Source organism: Danio rerio, chromosome 11 (genome assembly GCF_052040795.2).
Source record: "Danio rerio strain M-AB ecotype USA chromosome 11, GRCz13ab, whole genome shotgun sequence".
NCBI lineage: Eukaryota > Metazoa > Chordata > Actinopteri > Cypriniformes > Danionidae > Danio > Danio rerio.
Genome location: NC_141031.1, coordinates 7824601 through 7844721, shown reverse-complemented (window position 1 = coordinate 7844721; position 20121 = coordinate 7824601). Strand labels below are relative to the sequence as shown.

At 34.5% G+C, this 20121-nt stretch overlaps 2 protein-coding genes across 51 annotated transcripts in view; one reads left to right on the top strand and one right to left on the bottom strand.

Annotated features, from left to right (window-relative positions):
* Window positions 1-20121, bottom strand: part of adgrl2a (adhesion G protein-coupled receptor L2a) — a 272313-nt gene that overhangs the window by 30222 nt on the left and 221970 nt on the right. For all 50 annotated transcript variants that reach the window (XM_087273202.1, XM_087273199.1, XM_087273205.1 and 47 more), the window contains 5 exons: window positions 19662-19867; window positions 18773-18946; window positions 15072-15281; window positions 10503-10723; window positions 6544-6610 (listed from right to left, as the gene is read on the bottom strand). In XM_087273202.1, coding sequence (XP_087129328.1) covers window positions 6544-6610; window positions 10503-10723; window positions 15072-15281; window positions 18773-18946; window positions 19662-19867 — 878 coding nt within the window. The remainder of the gene's footprint in view (window positions 1-6543; window positions 6611-10502; window positions 10724-15071; window positions 15282-18772; window positions 18947-19661; window positions 19868-20121) is intronic.
* The window catches only part of LOC147841653 (uncharacterized), a 202134-nt gene that overhangs the window by 44017 nt on the left and 137996 nt on the right, over window positions 1-20121 (top strand). The window lies entirely within an intron of this gene.

The following is a 20121-nucleotide window of genomic DNA, read 5'->3' as shown; positions in this document are numbered from 1 at the left end:
AAGTCAGAATTACTAGCCCTCTTTTGATTTTATTTTATTTTTTTAAATATTTCCCAAATTATTTTTAACAGAGCAAGGAAATTTTCACAGTATGTCTGATAATATTTTTTCTTCTGGAGAAAGTATTATTTGTTTTATTTCGGGTAGAATAAAAGCAGTTATTAATTTTTAAAAAATATTTTTGGGACAAAATTATTAGCCCCTTTAAGCTAATTTTTTTTGATAATCCATAGAACAAACCATCATTATACAATAACTTTCCTAATTACCCTAACCTGCCTAGTTTACCTTATTAACCTAGTTATGCCTTTAAATGTCACTTTAAGCTGTATAGAAGTGTCTAGTGATCAAGTGTCTAGAAAAATATCTAGTAAAATATTATTTACTGTCATCATGTCAAAGATAAAATAAATCAGTTATTAGAAATGAGTTATTAAAACTATTATGCTTAGAAATGTGCTGAAACAATCTTCCCTCCATAAAACAAAAATTGGGGAAAAAATAAACAGGGGCGCTAATAAATCAGGGGGGCTAATAATTCTGACTTCAACTGTATATTCTATATTCCCATTGTTTTGTAAACGCGGTTGACGGACATGTGTTATACTGTACATTCACATTTGTGGAGCACTTTGCACATGAGTACCACATTTTCAAATGAATAAAACACAGCCAAGACAAAATAGGTTCAACTTTTCCACACAATGGCATTCATTAATGTCAGTTCCACAGCAGTGGACTAATCAGAAGAACTCAGAGGCGGGGTAAGTGTTGAGCTTCTATGTACTGAGTTGATATGACAGCAACATGGAGTGGCTGCTAAGTGCCGCATCTCGCATTTTCAGACACAAAGACGTATTCTTTGTGAATGACTGATAAGTTGTTCTTCTGCTGCAGCCTTTTCTGCCTTACTCCAGTCACTGCACATCTAGACTTCTTGAATATGATGCTACATGCTTGGCACACCTGTCTTTGGGAAATTTTTGCCCATTCCTCTTTGGAGTACCTCTCAAGCTCTATCCGGTTGAATGGTAAGCGACGGCGTACAGCTATTTTCAGATCTCTCCAGAGATGTTCAATAGGATTTAGGTCTGGGCTCTGGCTGGGCCACTCAAGGACATTCGCCAAGTTGTTGTGAATCCAATTCATTGATATTTTGCATATTCTGCATTTATCTTTCCCTCTATCCTGACTAGTCTTCCAGTTCCTGCTGCTAAACATCCCTACAGTGTGATGCTGCCACCACCATGGTTCACTGTAGGGATGGTATTTGCCTGGTGATGAGCATTGCCTGGTTGTCTCCAAACGTAAAGCCTGGCATTCACTCCAAAGAGCTCAGTTTAGTCTCATCAGACCAGAGAATATTGTTTCTTATGGTCTGAGAGTCCTTCGGATGCCTTTTGGAAAAATTCCAGGCGGGGAGTGTCTTCCATCTGGCCACTCTACCATGAAGGCCTGATTGGTGGATTGCTGCACAGATGGTTGTTCTTCTGTAAGTTCTCCTCTCTTCATAGAAGAATGCTGGAGCTCAGACAGAGTGACCATCGGGCCACCTGACTAAGGCCCTACCTCCCCGATCACTCAGCTTAGATGGCTGGCCAGCTCTACAGACAATTCTGTCTCTGAGCTTTACAGACAATTCCTTTGTCTTCATGCTTGGTTTGTGCTTTGACATGCACTGTCAACACTGGGACCTTATATAGACAGTTCCAATCATGTCTAATCGACTGAATTTTCCACAAGTGAACCAATTAAGCTGCTGAAACATCTCAAGAATGATCAATGGAAACAGAATGTACCTGAGCTCAATTTAGAGCTTCACGGCAAAGGCTGTGAATACTTATGTACATGAGATCCTTGAGCCCTAGGCTCCATCACGTTTGCAGGGCGAGAGGAGAGTTTGAGCTCAAGTAGATTTTGATGAACTCCCCCCACTTATTTCTGGCTAATGACAGATATATGGATGGCTTAGGAGAAATATACGGATTGCTAAGAGCTTGCCTATAGTGTCAATTTGGAATGTTTAATTTACTTATGTTGCATGCTTTTTGGACTGTGGGAGGAAACTGGACAACCCGGGGAAAACCCATTCGAGCACCGGAAGAACGAGCAAACTCCGCACAGAAATGTCAAGTGGTTTAGTAGGGACTTGAACCAGAGACATTCTTGCTGTGAGGCAAATGTGCTAATCACTGGGCCGCCGTGTCGCCCATCTAGATCAGCTAGATGGCTGGGGGGGAGGGATTCTTTTGGACGAAGATACTGAGGTAAGGAACTCTGGCTATTTATAGTGAGTTGGGAATCATCTGATTGGTGAATCAATCGTAAGCTGAAGCAGGACTAGCCGTGAACAATCATAAGCATGTGATCCTTTCGAAATTAGTTTATAAATAAACTTCACACACACATATATATATATATGAGCAAAACAAGTTCATGTAAAATGGCAACCATATCAAAATAATCCCTATTCACAGAGACCCGCAAAACATCTAAACACCCAATATGCATCCTAGGCCAGTAGTTGGAATTGGCAACTTGTGAGGAAGTACTCTACACCTCTGCAAACATTTTTGTAGTCTACATTGTTGTTTTAGTTGTAAAGTACTCAGGAATGCATATAGACTGAAAGACCAATGAGTGCATGATGAAGTTTGAGTTGTGTAAATGAATTACATGTGTATTGAAGTCAAGTAAAAATGCCAGAAGATAGCAAGATGTGTTTTTATCTCAAGTTAATGTGATTGGTTAGTGTTAAGCTAGGGTTAAATATGTGATTTTGAAAAAAAAACAATCCATTCAATGAACATTTGTTTCCCATACTGCCATTTTGCTAACCAAAATCAGCAATTTTAGACGTCAGGTTGATGTTTCTAACTTTTCTATGGTGGTTAAGTGCACAACACTCCCATATTAGACACTGAGTCGAGTGCCCTATTGGTGGAAAAAGGTACTAGATTAGCTGTGAAAATCACAGAGTTCTACATCGCAGTAGCAACTGGCATGAGGATGCTGAAAATAGATGTAGAATAATGAGAACCACAATGGGCTTCAACTAATTGAACAGGATCGCACCATTCTTTCCCTCTGCACAGCAAAATGGGTGAAACTCTGAATAATGAGACTCGCTCTGGCTCTCTCATTGACAAGGACAAAGCCAGTCTGCTGAGAATCAAGGGTCAAAGGTCAGGGGAAACCTTGGTCTCGCGTTCCCCTGAGAGGCTCTGGTCTTTGTGCTTTATCTAGCATTGTCAAGCAGCCTAAGGACTATGAGCCCTGCTTGCTGTCCGAGCAGAGCATGCAACAATAAATCAGCTTCATAAAGGGTCACAAGCTTCCTGCCGCTGATGACTGGAACGCGTATTCTGATTATCAGCAACACCATAAACACATACATCACGTCTCATGCAGCGCTGCGGCGATTACACCAGAAAATCTCAGGGTTTGTGGGACTTTCTCTAAAAGTAGCAGCAAAAAATATGCTTTGTTCGCAATATCTCAAAGCCTGTCAGCCTTTTTGTCCGGCTGAGTGACGTTATATTGCAATGTAAAAATAACCGTAAATTAACACTTTGTTTATTTGTTTATTTTGTGATTCATGGCCTATTTTGTTTGATTATGCTTCTGATTTGCCTTATCAACTTACAAGTACTATACACTGAAAAAAAAATATTCAAAGATGATTCCTTGGATTTACTAATTTTCTTTTTACGTTAAGTGGTTGTAAACAATTTATTTGGGCTGAATTTAAACAAACAAATTAAGTTGAACATTACTAAATTTAATTTGTTTGTTTAAATTTAACACAAATAAATTGTTTGCAACAATCCTGCATACAACACTTTTTTCAGTGTAGTGTCTGGGTTGTAATATTACATTACAAAAACTGGTAATATTTGCTATTGCTGTTTTTAGTTTTTGGACTCCATGCATTTTTCCCCCATACAAAATAGTTTTCAAACCACCAAAATATCAGCAAAAATTTGAGGGTGACAAGTAAAAACAGACTTTCAAAAATTGTTACACTATCTCAAAAGATTTTGGGCACATATCTCAACACTATAGGACACGTAAATGAGGTGAGAATTATAAAGAGGGCTATGTCTATTTTAGCAGACGAGAACCATCCAGTTTCATTCAAAGTTTTGCCTCCTGCCGTCAGGTAGACTGTATACTTATTCTAGAAATTCAAGGTCCAACAGATATTTGCATTCATTTGTTCCAACTGCAGTTGGGTTGCTTAACAAGCTTTAAGTTGTATGTTTTTTGTTACTTGATTATGATTCATTTTATTATTTACTGTTACTTCTATGTTGTCAAGTGTGATCTGTTGCTGTTAACTGTCGGCTTTTGCTGTAAACTTAATTGCCCATTGGGGATAATAAAGACATTCCAATTTCAAAAAAAGGAACTCAGTGTGCAGAGTTTCAACATCAAAATTTGACAGAGCAAAGATTAAGGTCTCATGATATAATTAATAACTGTAAATAAACTGAAAAATAACTGTGATTCACAAGATATAAGAACTTTAAAATTTTATTTACAGCTTACAAATATTATTAATGCTTCAAAAGCACCTACGTTCACAGATTAATTAATATAATGCTAAACTAAATGTAAATGTGAATTCATTATATATATATATATATATATATATATATATATATATATATATATATATATATATATATATATATATACACTGTTAAAGTCAAAAGCCTCCCTTTGATTTTTTTTCTTTTTTAAATATTTCCCAAACGATGTTTTAAGAGTTCCAACTTAGCTGATGATTGATAATAAAAGCTTGTTTACCATGCTGTCCCAGGTGAGAGATCATGCTGTCCCTTATGAGATCCTCGAGCCCAGGGCTTCCTCCCGTTTGCAGGGTGAGAGGAGAGTTTGAGCTCAGGAAGATCTCAATGAACTCCCCCCGGCTTATTTCTAGCTAGTGATGGATATGGGTGACTGAAGAGATGTGTACTCGCTGAGAGCTTGACTATGGTATCAATTTTGGTTATTTATACTGAATTAGGAATCATCTGATTGGATAATCGATCACGAGCTTATGCTGGAAAAGCTGAGAACAATCATAAGCATGTGATCTTCTCGAAATTTGTTTAGAAATAAACGTCACTTAACAGAGCAAGGAAATTTTCACAGCGTGTCTGAAAATATTTTTTCTTCAAAAGAAAGTTTTATTTGTTTTATTTCGGCTAGTATAAAAGCAGTTTTTAAATTTTTGAAAATCATTTAAAGGTCAATTTTTTTAGCCCCTTTATGCTATTTTTTATTCGACAGAACAAACCGTCGTTATGCAATAACTTGCCTAAATACCCTAACCTGCCTAGTAAACCTAGTTAACAAAGTTAAGACTTTAAATGTCACTTTAAGCTGAATACTAGTATCTTGAAAAATATCTAGTAAAATATTATTTACTGTCATCAGGGCAAAGATAAAATAAATCAGTTATTTAAAAAGAGTTATTAAAATATTTAATAACTAATTATAAAACATTAAATAACTGCTTGTTTGTTTGTTTGTTTATTATTAGTATTTATTAGTTAGTATATCATTTAGTTAGTAGAGTTTCCTCTTCAATTATTGACCACTTAATTAATTTCCACATTTTATTACAGCACAAACCAACATTTGAACTATTTGTGTGTTTCTAAATCTATTTTCAGCTAAAACATGAAAGTCTTTTCAATAAAAAGCTTCCCTCACTGTTCACCCTGGCAGGAAGATCACCCGGTCTGTTGATACAACCATAAAGGATATTACAGAGTCAAGACAATAGTTTTTTTCATCCAGAGATTAGAGGGCAAACACACAGCCAGACATATGTCAATGCCACCTGCTAGTCTTTCCATCACGCAGTCTGTCTCTATCTTTGCCTCTCTCTCAGGCCTACTTCCTTTTAACCTCCCAAACTCTAATCTCTTATTTTGCAAATAACAGCATGATACAGCTGTGTCAGTCCTGTGTGTATTCTGCCCGACATCTCATGGTAAACATCAGCTACCTATTTAAAAAGTTACATTATAAATATACGCATTTTTGACTTGATTTTCGAATTCTTGCTCTTTTTTATATGCATCCTGAGGGGCTGTCTCGACCCCATATCTTGAAACTACCCTGCCGAGTATCATTTGAAGATGATGCTGTGCTGTAATGCCACACTGAAAAGCTGCATCATATCAAAACGATCCCTTAGAAAAGAAGAAAAAGAAAAAAAAAACTTAAGAGCAGCATTTCCGAACCTCTCTGTGGGCTGCATCGACTGGGTCTGCCTAGACTGAACCGATCTAAGCAGAAATCGATGAGCTGCAATCTGTTGAATAAGACTCAAGAAACAAAGGCAGCTCAATGTTTTTGCACGGGAGGATTCTGTCAATTACTCTTTGAACTGAGAGAGGCGTTCTTGCGTGCACAGAAATATTCTTGTTCTTTCACCTGACAAATGCAGCATTCAATCCCACACACATGTACATGTCATATACAATCTTTGACAGGTAATAAAAGGTCAGAAGACGCTGAACACACCATAATAATGAAGGTGACGGGTCCAATGAAACTCCAGATGAAGTGATTGTCCATCCTGAGCCAGCATCTGCAAAGACCAAATACTCAGTCAAAGAAATGCAACAAGGCAGATTGCAGAATGTATCCAACCATTACAATTTTGTTATTTAAGGCAGAAAAAAAAAACCTTGCTTCACAACATGTTCTGTGTTCACACACACAAGCGTTTATAAGCTAAACAGGCTATTTCATATCATTAACAAAATCCTTCAAAAAACAAATCAAGCCATGTAATTACATGTCCAAAAGAAAAACTGCAATCATAGCATTATTTTTCAGACCCTTTGAGTGCCAGAGTTGCCTCTGGCATAAAAAAGCTACACCAATGGTAATTCTGGTTTTAGCTCATTTAATAATATATTTCTGAAAAAAGAAAAACATTTTTTATTGTGTCACAAAATAAATCAGTCCTGTATATACAACTTTCAATTAAAAACATTAATAAAAAATCTGTAGATACCTATCAAGCACACAACGTCATAAAACATTATTATTAGATTAGATTTAGGTTGTGAAGTCAGGGTACAAAAATTCAAAGTCTAGGCAACATTAGAAAAACGTTATTTAGATGTCCAATAACGATGTCAAATGATGTTGATATTTGGTTGATTTTCGGTTGTGTTTGAAAGTGATTAAAATCCAACATCTTAAACCAACATCATTTTGAATACTGACATTTATTTGTCAGGTATGGCAACCGAAATCCAATGTCTGATAGATGTCATAGTGGTAACATCCACGCAACGTCAAGCTGAAACATAATTAGAAGTTCATATTTTGTTGATATTAGGTTGTGTTGGAAAGCAACCAAAATCCAACATCGAGCCAACATCTTAAACAAACGTCATATTGATGTCAAATACTGCCATTTATTTGTCAGGTATGGCAACCATAATCCAACGTCTAATAGACATCATTGTGTTAATGTCCACAAAACACCAAGCTGTAACATCATTAAATGTTGATATTTGGTTGATTTTAGGCTGTTTTGAAAAGTATTGATGTCAAATACTGACATTTATTCGTCAGGTGTGGCAATTAAAATCCAACGTCTAATAGACGTCATAGTGGTAACGTTCACACAACGTCAAACTCTAACACCATAAGACGTTGATATTTGGTTGAGTTTAGGCTGTGTTGAAAAATGATCAAAATCCAACATAAATACAACATCTTAAACCAACGTCATATTGACGTCAAATACTGACATTTATTCATCAGGTATGGCAATTAAAATCCAATTTCTGATAGACGTCATAGTGGTAACATCCACACAACGTCAAACTGTAACATCATTAGGCATTGATATTTGGTTGATTTTAGGTTGGACGTTGGACATTAACGTCGGCCTGACAGGTTCTGACGTCAACCCAATTTTTATTTACAAACAGAATGCAATGTCCCTACGACATTGTAGTCAATCTGATGTCATGCTGCTGGGTAGTTACCAATATTTTACCTATTGAAAGTTGTGAATCACAGCCTGGTCATCTGAGATTTCGTTTGGCAATAAAAGCTTATTTTGGTAGCATTACAGCATATACTGTAAGAAGTATTTGTAAATTAACAGTTTTTCAAATCCATGTCTTTTTGTAATGCTTTTGAACTGCATTATGGGACCTTAACATTTCCTTAAACAACTTTTATTGTTGAAAAGTATGTAAAAGTTGCTTTTTCTTGCATCCTTAATAGTTTGAAGTGATATATTGTCTGGGCTGGTCTTGTAAATTATGATACAAAACCTGGTAATAAGCTGCCAGTACCTCTTCTGTTATTTTGCGAACTTAATTATCTATACATTATTTCTTATACAATATATTGTTTCGAACTACTAAAATGTCAATAAAAGTCACATTATTAAAACTGCAGAGTTGAATTTTTAGCATCATAAGTTGACAGAGCAGTGATTTACAACAATTCATAACTGTAAATATACAAAACAAAAACAGATAATAATAATAATTAAAAAAACGTTTAATTAACATGTATTTTTAACAATTTTTGTTGTTTGCTTTTGGCATCTAAAAAAGTGACTTATTATGCCAGAATTGAAGAGTCATGACACCCCCCACTTTCGATTTAGGTCTACCTCTGAATTTTTTCAAAAGATGCATCATAATGGGCATGGAGCTCTGCCAGCAAAAGGCAGGAGTGGGTGTGGCCAGCAGAGCAGGGGAGAAGGAGGGGAGCGAACAACTGTTGTCAGTCAGCTCACAAAATGAGACACAAACAGTGAGGAGACGCATGATTTTATAGTTTACAAAGTTAAAATGCAAAGAAATAAACAGTAATTTAATGCTCTGGTACATTTGCTATTCGTAATTCCATACACACAGCCACAATTTATACAATTGTAAAGATAATCGTCTTCATATAAACACTATAAATGAGAACTTCTCCCTCAATCCCCGGGTCTGAATGCAAACTCAGTGCAGCAGGTCTCCTGTCCTGTCTATTTTAACCATTAGCCCTGCTGGTAATCTGGAGGATTTAGGCAGACACAGCAGCACAGTGATGTGAAAAAACTCCTGATAAAAGACAACGTCTGCCATTCTCCAATGCTAATACTGCTCTCCCGACAAAAATGCTTGCACGCAAACAACTTTCCTGTATCGGCCCTGACAGCATCGCGAGGAAAAACATGCAACAAACCGACTCGTGGATCATGGAAACAAACACATACGACTCTTCATGAACGACTATATATTGTGTGCCATGGGTCCGTGGATGCGGTTTCACCCAGTCATCATGGCAGGATCTCACAACTTGGCACTGGCAAGTCTGTGTCTTGCCTTCGGAAAGCACAAGCAGTCATGAATAATTAAGAAGCCGGCTCTTCTCATAGGATAAGAAAACTCCACTATGATTAATAATGAGAAACCAACGCGTCATCTTAGCACTTGCAGTTTTGTGCTACGTCACCGATTTTGATCCCACCCCAAAAATCATTTTAAACCCGGAAGCTCAAAATTATCCAGTTTTCCCCACAATTACAGCTAACAGGTGTCAACATTGTCTTAACTGATGCTCAACACACACACACACATCTGTTAAAATCTCAAAAAAAGTACTTGAGTGTTTCTTGAACCTTTAACAAGCAGCTCCTTACATTTTGGTCTGCGCTGTTCTAGGATAAATCAAGTAATGTAACAAAGCATGAAATCAAATAGGTTTTTTTTTTCATTCATGCATTTATTTTGGGCCTTTGGGTTACGATTATGCACCTTAAGTATGAGCAATCATATTAGAGATGCTTTCCTTTGCAAACCCTGCCAACAAACATTCACACCGAGGACTTGGTATCTGTTACCGAGACAGGTTTGTGTGGGTAGCTTTTCTATGGGTGGATTCCGCATTAGTTTATTAAACGCTGCTCAAAGACAGTAATTTCCTGTAACAGATCCAGTTTCTCTAGAGTGCGACTTCCAGCAAGAATCACTGATCATATAAATTGTCAATGTTGCAGCTTTCTCACAAACCGTAAACTCATCTGAGACAAACGCATCGCTTTCATACCAATATAAACATACCTAAAGCAGATTTCGGTGCTCAATATTAAAAGACAGTGACGTGGCGTGAAGCTGCCACACTTCCACCTGTTTATGTGTTATAAGGAGCAACCCAAGAGCCCATGCAGAGCTGAAGCACTACCATTAATCTGCGTAAAAGCCTCTTTCTCATGCGGCCCTCGTCTCCGTTAGAGAGCATTTACAAACAACAGGTCACCAGAGACTCTTTGAACAAAAGACACTAACGCATGCAGCCCTGCCTGGAAACCACATTTTGTACTGTAAGGCAGCCTCTGAAGACTTGCTGTGTGTCTATGTGTGTGTGTGCTGTACCTATGGAACCGATAAGATTTGTGGTACACTTCTATAGACAGAAAAAAAAGAAAGGAAATCAAAGAAACGTTTACTTACGCTTTCTTAGTCCCGTAGCTCCTGAAGTCTACAGCAGCAGACACTCCCACAACCACAGCGGGGAGAAGGTATCCTGCCATGTAGAAATATTTCCTGCGTGAATATTCACTCTCAAAGACCTCCACCAGCATCAGATACAGCTGAACTCCTTCCAGACACATCCAGGCAAAGGACGCCAAAAAGAAGTAATGCAGTATCCCTGCGATTATGGAGCAGGCCAACTGTGAGAGGAAAAAAGACAGAAGTGTCAGAGACAAATAAACTGCAAACTGCATTGAGTTTAAAAATGTACACGCTAAGTTGCTATTTATTTATTTATTTATTTATTTATTTATTTATTTGTTTGTTTGTTTGTTTGTTTGTTTGTTTGTTTGTTTGTTTGTTTGTTTGTTTGTTTATTTTAATTCATTCATTTATTTTAACTTATTCATCTATTTATTTCTTCAATCATTAAATGAAATTATCTTAAATTAAAACAAATAAATTAAATAAATAAAGTTAAATAAACTAAATTAAATTAGATAATTTTCACCATGTTCAATCAAGGTAATACATGATTTTCTCGATCGTTCGTTCGTTCATTTGTTTATTTATTTATTTATTTTTTATTTTGTTTTTTATTTTACTGTTTTTATTTATTTATTTATTTATTTATGTATTTATTTATTTAATTTATTTCATTTATTTCATTTATTTCATTTATTTATTTATTTATTTTTAATTAATTTATTTATTTGAATTAGCTCACTAAACTAAATTAAATTAAATTAAACTTTATTTTTTAGAACATTTGCAACAAAAGTCAATTTTCAAGAATGGCTTTTTAATGCTTTCAGCAATTCATTTCTTATTACTTACCAAAGACAGTTAAACAGCATTTTGTTATTGATATTTGTCAAATTTAAATCTCACAAAGAATAAATAAAATATATTAGTATTATTATATATATATATATAAGTATTATTACAAATTTCATTGTTTAATCATTACATTCATTATTTATGTGAAATTCTGTGGACCCGTCTCTGGATTAATACAACCATTTGAGGTAATGCATGTTTGTTTGTTTGTTTGTTTGTTTATAATGTTTTTTTTAGAACATTTTTCAGCAAAAGTTCTGATGTGATGCTATGTGGATTTTTAAAGATGGCTTTTTAAGGCGTTCAAACATTTATTTCTTACTACCTACGAAGGACAGTTAAACAGCATTTTGATATTGAATTTGTCAGATTTAAGCCTCATGAAGAATAAATAAAAGATATAAGTACTTTTATACATTATTTTTTCTTGTTTTAACATTACATTCATTATTTATGTGATATTCTGTGGATCTGTCTCTAGATGAACACATCCATTTAAGTAAATAGATGTTTGTTTGTTTATTTGTTTATTTATTCATAACATTTTTATTTAATCTAATTTATCTAATTTAATCTTTCCAACAAAAGTTCTGATGTGATGCTCTGTGAATTCAAGGATGAATCAAGGATGGCTTTTTAAGGCTTTTAGCAATGTAATAACATTTATTTCTTATTACTTACCAAGGACAGTTAAACAGCATTTTGATATTGATATTTGTCAAATTTAAGCCTCAAAGAGGATAAATAAAAGATATTAGTATTATTATAAATTAATTTTCATTGTTTAAACATGACATTCATTATTTTATCTGAACAACTCTGGACCCGACTATAGATGAACACATCCATTAAAAGTAATGAATGTTTATTTATTTGTTTGTTTGTGTATTTATTTATTAACTTACTTATTCATTCATTTGTGTATCCATTCGTTTATTTATTTATGTATTTATTTATTCGTTCGTGCGTTCATCTATTCATTTATTTATTTATCACATCATTTTTTAAATAACATCTTCAACAATGTGTTGATTTAATGGCTCTAAAAACATCAGGTAGTTTATTCCTCAAACATGTAGCCAAAAGTTCACAGAGTTGTGGACTCCCTTCTAATTAATGGCTTTGGCCGGGCCCCTTAATTCCGGTAAAGACACATCTTAATGCTACACTATAAAACGACAGTATAGAGAATTGTGTGCTTCCAACTTTTTTGGCAACAGTTTGAGAAGGGCCTTTTTCTGTTCCAGCATGATAATGCCCCTTGTGTACAATGTGAGGTCTGTAAAGAAATGGTTTACTGGTGTGGAAGAACTTGACTGGCCTATACAAAGCCCAGACCAGAATCCCACTGAACACATTTGGGATGAACTGGAACAATAAGCCAGGCCCCATCGCTGATGCTTTTTTTTTTCTCTCTGAATGGGAGAAAATCCCCACAACCATGTTCCAGAAAAAAGTGAAAAGCCTTTCCAGAAAAGTGGAAGCTGTTATGCCAGAAGAAGGAGGACACCTTATTAACACCTTTTTTAAAGAAATGCTGCGGGAAGAAATGTTATATGGGGCAATAACCAGATTTTTTTTTTCATCAACTGGGTTTTGTCAGCATTAATAATACTTGTCATCTTCGCCTTCATAATGTATGTGTGTGTGTTTTTCTGACCCAGAACAGATCAATAAAAAATATTTATTTATTTATTTATTTATTTATTTATTTATTTATTTATTTATTTATTTATTTATTTATTATTATTATTATTATTATTATTATTATTATTATTATTATTATTATTATTATTATTGTTATTGTAAACATTTACCTTTAGCTCTCCCCAAAAAATATTTATTTATTTATTTAATTTTTGTTAAAAGGTTTAATAAATTAAGACTTTGATGATAAAATTGATGTTAAAATTATTATTATTTATTAATTATACACAAAAAAACATTGTTTAAAAAAAGGCTAATCAGGTTTAAACAGACCTGCAATGCAAATATATTTTACTGATTTATTTTGTTTTTATTTATGATTTTAAATGCTATTTATCTGTTTATTTTATATTTTTAGTATTCCACATTGACAAAGCAATTCATACATTTAAATACATATTTATAAACTGAATGCTCATATGAGTGGGATCATTTCTAAGATATACGCAATCATCTTGTCAAAGAATAACTCTCATAACATTAAAGCTATCAGGGCCTGAGAAGAGGAACTCGACTGTTTGAAAATGACTACTGGAGTGCAGTATTAGACAACGTGCGCACCTCCACTTCAGACGCTAGACTCAGTTTCATACAATTTAAAACCATTCACAGAGCTCATCTCTCAAAGGCCAAACTTTCTAAAAATAAATCCAAATGTTTCAGATATGTGTGCTTAAAGTAAACTTTCACCATGTAACCTTACTCATATGTAGGCCCACACGGAATCTGTGCGCACAGAATTCCGCAGATTTTCCACAGATTTTTAGTCCATCATAAATCTGTTTATTTACTAGAGTAAATGTGTGTAAAGTTATATTTATTCAGTTTTTAATTTCAACAATATTAATGACTAATGTGAAAATGTTTACCTGATTTATGTACAATGCAGTTTGGACAGTAATATTTTCTGTCTTTTACTAGATATATTATTTGAGAGACTTGCTTTGTGTCACCAAATAAAGTGAATCTAGTTGGATTTGCATTTTAAACATTAAATAAAAGTTAAAAAGATATTTGTATATATATATATATATATATATATATATATATATATATATATATATATATATATATATATATATATATATATATTTTTTTTTTTTTTTTTACATATTAAGGTTTTAGTTACGATACTCCCAAAATAATTCCGCAGAAATCTGCAGATTTTTACCAAAATTCTACACAGAAATAGAAAAAAACTTCAGAAGATTCCGTCTGACCCTACTTATATGTTTGTATTTTGTCCTAAGTAGCAAAACTATTAGATTACTTAAAATTTGTTTCTGATATTTTTGGGGGTCAAGTTAGCTTGTTTGCCTCATAATCGCAATCTTTGGTGTTCCTTCTCAGTGTCAACATTTAAACCGGAGGCACACTGACATTGTGGCTTTTGCATTTCTTCTCGCTAGGTGCAGAATACTATTGTCTTGGACCTCCACACAACCCCTCTTTATTTCATTGTGGCTAAAAGATCTGTTCTTTTCAAAACTTGAGAAAATTAAATACAATATCAGAGGTAGGGGAGAACGTTTTTTTGAAAAATAGCCACAATTTATTGCATACTTTAATAATTTTAAAACCTTAGATGTGGATGGAGTGAAGGTATACGTGTATGCATGTATATGGTTTGTTATTATTTGTATTTTCTGTATGTGAGTTTATTTAATTTGATTTATTATTATAATTATCTTTTCTTACAGGTGTTGATTGTTTTATTTGGGGATTGTTTTGCTGGGGCTACATAGGATTGGATATGGTGTGTGAGTTTTTGTAATACCTAAAATGCTATTTGCAAGAATAAAAATTCCATGACAAAAAAATACCTATTTACTGTCAGGAAGTTTCAATTTACCAATGTCAAAAAAGCCTGAAAAAACTATAATCACGTCAAAACGCGGCTAGAATACACTCAAATGCCCTTCAAAAATTTGTCTCGGCTATTGCAGACATGTCTCTAGACATTTCCCAAAGAAGCATATCATGCATTTAAAGTAATGTTACCTTAGGTTCTGTCATGTCGATTCCGATGAGGAAGATGAGCTCAGCTATGAAAAGATTGATGCACAGGTTCTTGTGGATTGTGTTCCTGTCACTCTGCAGTCCGCGGAAAAAACAGAAGGTGAAGATGCTCATGGCCAGGCAGATGAGGGATACTACAATACCCACACGACTGATAACACTCAGCAACAGCTCCTGGACTTTGTCGGCACCCTGAGAATCGAATGAACAGAGACGGAAAGACAACATTTAGATTACGATTGCATTTACTAAATGACTAATGTCTAGAGGACATCTAATGGCAAACAGAACAGAATGAAATCTGTCTCTTTTGAAATAAAAATAGTTTGCTGCCCAGAATATGGTATGCATTAGGGCTGCATGATATTGGAAAAATCTGACATTGTGATGTTTTATTATTCTACGATACATATATTGTGATATACTGTATCTACAATTTCACCAAATTATTAAATAGCACTATTTGGAAAGAATTTATAGTAACACTTTATTTTAACGTTCACTTCACGCTGTTAGCAAACCATTAACAAACCATTAACTTCTAATCTGCTCATTAATAGATATTAAGGTGGTTTAGGTATTGGGTTAGGGATGTGGAATAAGATCATGCAGAATATTTAGTTTATATGTACTAATAAGCAGCCAATATCTCTATGACATGCATGCTAATAAGCAATTATTTAATAGTGAGCATTGGCCCGTAAAATGTTACAAAATGTATTAATTTTGCTGAATGATGATAAATTATGCAATAAAATTATACTTTATTTAACTTCCAATCGAGAAAGGGTCTTGTGCCTGAATACTTAAAATCTCTCAGGCCTTAAAAACATGCAAGCTGTAAAATTTCACTTTTGCTCAACTATAATCCTAACTCAGCATTGCATATCTTTGCGATGTGACTATTGCGGATGCATACATTGCTGAAATAAAATATTGTGCAGCCCTAGTATGTATTATGAAACCAGTGTTGGATTCAATAATTTACAAAGTAACTAGTTAGTGTAATTAGATTACTTTTCTGCAGAAAAATTCATGGAAGGATATACTTTTCTGTTTTTTTAGGTACTTACTTGTAATTTACTTGCTTAACTACTGCACATAAGTTACTGTACAGTTCGGAATAAATTAATACAGAGATGCAAAGTAATTATTAATTCTATTTTTCAGCTAAAGAAGGTTTCATTTATCAAAGAAGATTGAAGAAGTCTGAAGTTTATATATGGGATATGTATGAAATATTTTCATTGCTTTGAAATGTTTGGTGTTTGATACATGGGGTTCATTATTCTTTAAGTGTTATATTTAGTCAATCTAAAGGCTTTTGTTTGGCTCAAATGTAAAGAATGAAAAGACTTTATATGCATTGAGATTCATCTATAGTGTGTTTATGTGTTGGATTTTAAGTAGTGTTGAATCAATTGAGCTACTTTTCAGACATAGTAATTAAAATGCAATTTATTTAAAAGATAATAATGATGTAATACATTTTTGAAGTAACTCAAGCCCCGGTCAGGTCACACAATTTTTATTGTCGGTTGTTAAAGTGTTATCTATGTCAGATAATGTGATTTTATCTTGACAAAATCATGACTTGTTGGGGGTAACAAATGTGCCAGACTACACGTTTCTTTACGATCAGCCATCCTATGACGCCTACGATGAGCAATGTTATTTCCCAAAGCAGCCAAAAGGGTTGCTATAACAATATTTTTCATCTTAATTTCAATGTTTTTTTTATTTTTTTATCTTATGTCAATCTCAATAAACACTCATGCTTGCTGACAATTAGGCTACATTAATCAAGGGCATTTATTATGACATTGATATATTTCCTTTTAAAGATTAGGATATTTTCTTTTAAATTCAAATGTATATTTTCCAGCCATGAGTTGCTTATTAAACAATCCCTCACCTGAACTTGCTGCGAGTGAGACGGAGGAAATGAAAGCACATCAGCAGCAAGGAAAAATCAGACGCTTAAGACATAATCTTTAAAATAATGAGAAATATATGATAAAGCAAATATATGATAGAGGTTTGTGATACAACAATTACAGTGAAGCATTAGTTAAATCCTTATTTTCACAAACGAAAATAAAATTTGTATTTTTTTTAGGAAAAAAATACTTCTTTGTAACGAATTTCGCTTGGTATAATCTGAATTTTAATGGATTTGTTGTTTATCAGTTATCTACTAGATAAACAAGAATAACGAATCACATCTGAGGTGACATGCTTCAAAACCAGTCATGCTTCAGCGCCAAAGTACAAACTGGTTTGTTTAATAAAATAAAATATAGCCTAAATAAAATTTAACAGAAATATGCAAAGAAACGTTCATCTTTTTTTCATTTTTACTGGCAAAATAATCAATTACTAATGTGTTTCAATTTAATTAGTTCAATCAATTAATTTGAATAAGCAAGACAGGCTTTTCCAATGTATTAGCAGCACTGAATGGGTTTCGCATTTGCATTTTTTGACCTGATCTACAGTTGAAGTCAGAATTATTAGCCCCCTTTAGAATTGTTTATTTCCCTAATGATGTTTAACACGGCAAGGACATTTTCACAGTATGTTTGATGATATTTTTTCTTCTGGAGAAAGGCTTATTTGTTTTATTTTGGCTAGAATAAAAGCAGTATTTAATTTTTTGAAATCCATTTTTGGGACAAAATTATTAGCCCCTTTAAGCTAGTTTTTTTGTTCGATTGTCTACAGAACAAACCATCGTTATACAATAACTTGCCTAATTACCCTAACCTGCCAAGTTACCCTAATTACCCTAGTTAAGCTTTTAAATGTCACTTTAAGCTGTATAGAAGTGTCTTGAAAAATATCTAGTAAAATATTATTTACTGTCATGGCAAATATAAAATAAATCAGTTATTAGAAATAAGTTTTTAAAACTATAATGTTTAGAAATGTGCTGAAATAATCTTCCCTCCATTAAACAGAAATTGGGGAAAAAAAAAAAACAGGGGCGTTAATAATTCAGGGGGGCTAATAATTCTGACTTCAACTGTATGTATTAATGGCAGCACGTGTGGAAATAACTGAGAAATGATGTGCTCCTATTGCCCAGTGTCACCCACGTGACGGAACTTGTGGAAAGAGATTGACATGATATTGGCTGTCGTGAACTATGCCACATTAAATGAGAATAAACGATTGAATCTCGTGACGACTCTCCACGACACCCTACGTCAAGGAAATTGTGTCAAAATCGTGTGGTCTGACCAGAGCTTTACTCAACACAAAACACTCAAGGAATTACTTTTGTTGCTTGTTCAAAGTATTTATTTAAAATAAGTTGAAATAACAAAATTGCTTTGTGCTTTTTGGGACAACTTAATTGTTATAGGTTCAATCCACTTAAATGTGTTAAAATAATTTAGTTAACTTAGACAATGTAAAGTAATTGTGTGGAACCCAGCATTTTTTACAGTGTATGCAACTAATCTTAAAACACAGACAACTCGCATAACTGTTTTCACATGAATAAAATTTGATTAACTTTATCAGTAAACTCAGAACCCTTAAATAGGCCAATGAAAGGTATCAATTCATATAGTTTGGCTTAGAGAAGCAGACGACAGTTGGCTCTGTCTATTATAACAGCTGGGTTTCACAGTAACGCACGGACAAAAGCTTAAATATTTATGAAGATCGCATCTTACCAGCAGCTCTCGATGAGCCATGAGCACGGCAAAGTTGGTGAGATGACTACAGGAGCATGTGGTGTGACTTTTATTGGCGTGGATGAGTTTGCAGCCCTGAGTGGACCAGTATCCCATCATGGTTCTCTCCGAGTAGTTCCAGAACGAGCAGTTGGAGTTATAGTAATGCTGCATCTGTAATCGACGGCAGAAAGATTCCTCATGAGTTAGCAGATCATAATCAATTGATATTTAGTAGCCGTCCCTCCGATAATGGCAGCAGCGCATGAGAAACGGCATTGTAATTCCCTCTGACTGTTGGCATTCATTCTTGGGCAAATGATACGCCGGCCATATCAAACACTCTTTTGAATGCGCAGTGTGTGTTCTCCCATAAACGACCAACGAATCTAATAAGGTTAAATGAGTGCGAAATCTTGCACGGGACCATTGATTATATGAGGTGCTAACAGGGGGCAGAATGGTTTGAAGGCATGTCTGTGGAAATCACACAATTACTTTGATAGAGAGCAAAAATCAAGCCGGGTCTCCTCTGGGAACGCTCCTGACACTTTAAAAGAGAGCGCGATGATAATTGGTCCTCTGGTAATTTCATCCTGCATTGTATAGCTAATCTGGGAGTTAATTTTCCACTCCAAAAAAAGGAAATTGCATCATTTACATCCTAATGTCGACAAACGAATTAGTTTTCATTAAGAATTTGGTCTAGGCTGGTAATAATCATTGGTTTAGACTTTGTTAATTTCGTGTTCGATGGCTTAAATAAACCCCTCTGTGACCTTGTAGGGTGTTTGAATTGAGACTGCTTTTATTTTCCCTTTATTTGCCGCCTTGCTTTGCTATCCCGCTGCTTTTACGATCGCTTTGTTTGTTTATTGCTTGCACTCACGTCGATGTGCTCCAGGGTGAAAATCACAGGCTCCGATATAAATACACGACTGGATTCTTTGTTTATTGATGCGGCGATGACGTCAGAATTCACAGCCACCGAGAGGTTGCGTCCGTTGACCTCCTGGCCGAGTTTCATTGTTGCATTCTCAGTGCTTAGAAACTGCCCCAGGTTCTTATAAAGGGCGAACACCAACTTGGCAACACCTGCAAAGCAAAAAATGGCAAAACTTACTTCTCATTACTGTCTATTATGTCAGTGAGCCTCACAAAAACTGTCAAGAACACCTCCGGGTTTTAGTTCACGCCAAAATTAATGGAGAAAAAATAGAAAATTATGTTCTGCGCAAATGAAAATGAAGCCTATTAAGAGAAAGACATTTTGAAAAATCATGACAATTCCCACTTTGACTTGTTATCATGTACATTTAATTAAAAAAAATGGTTCTTAGTATGTTTGC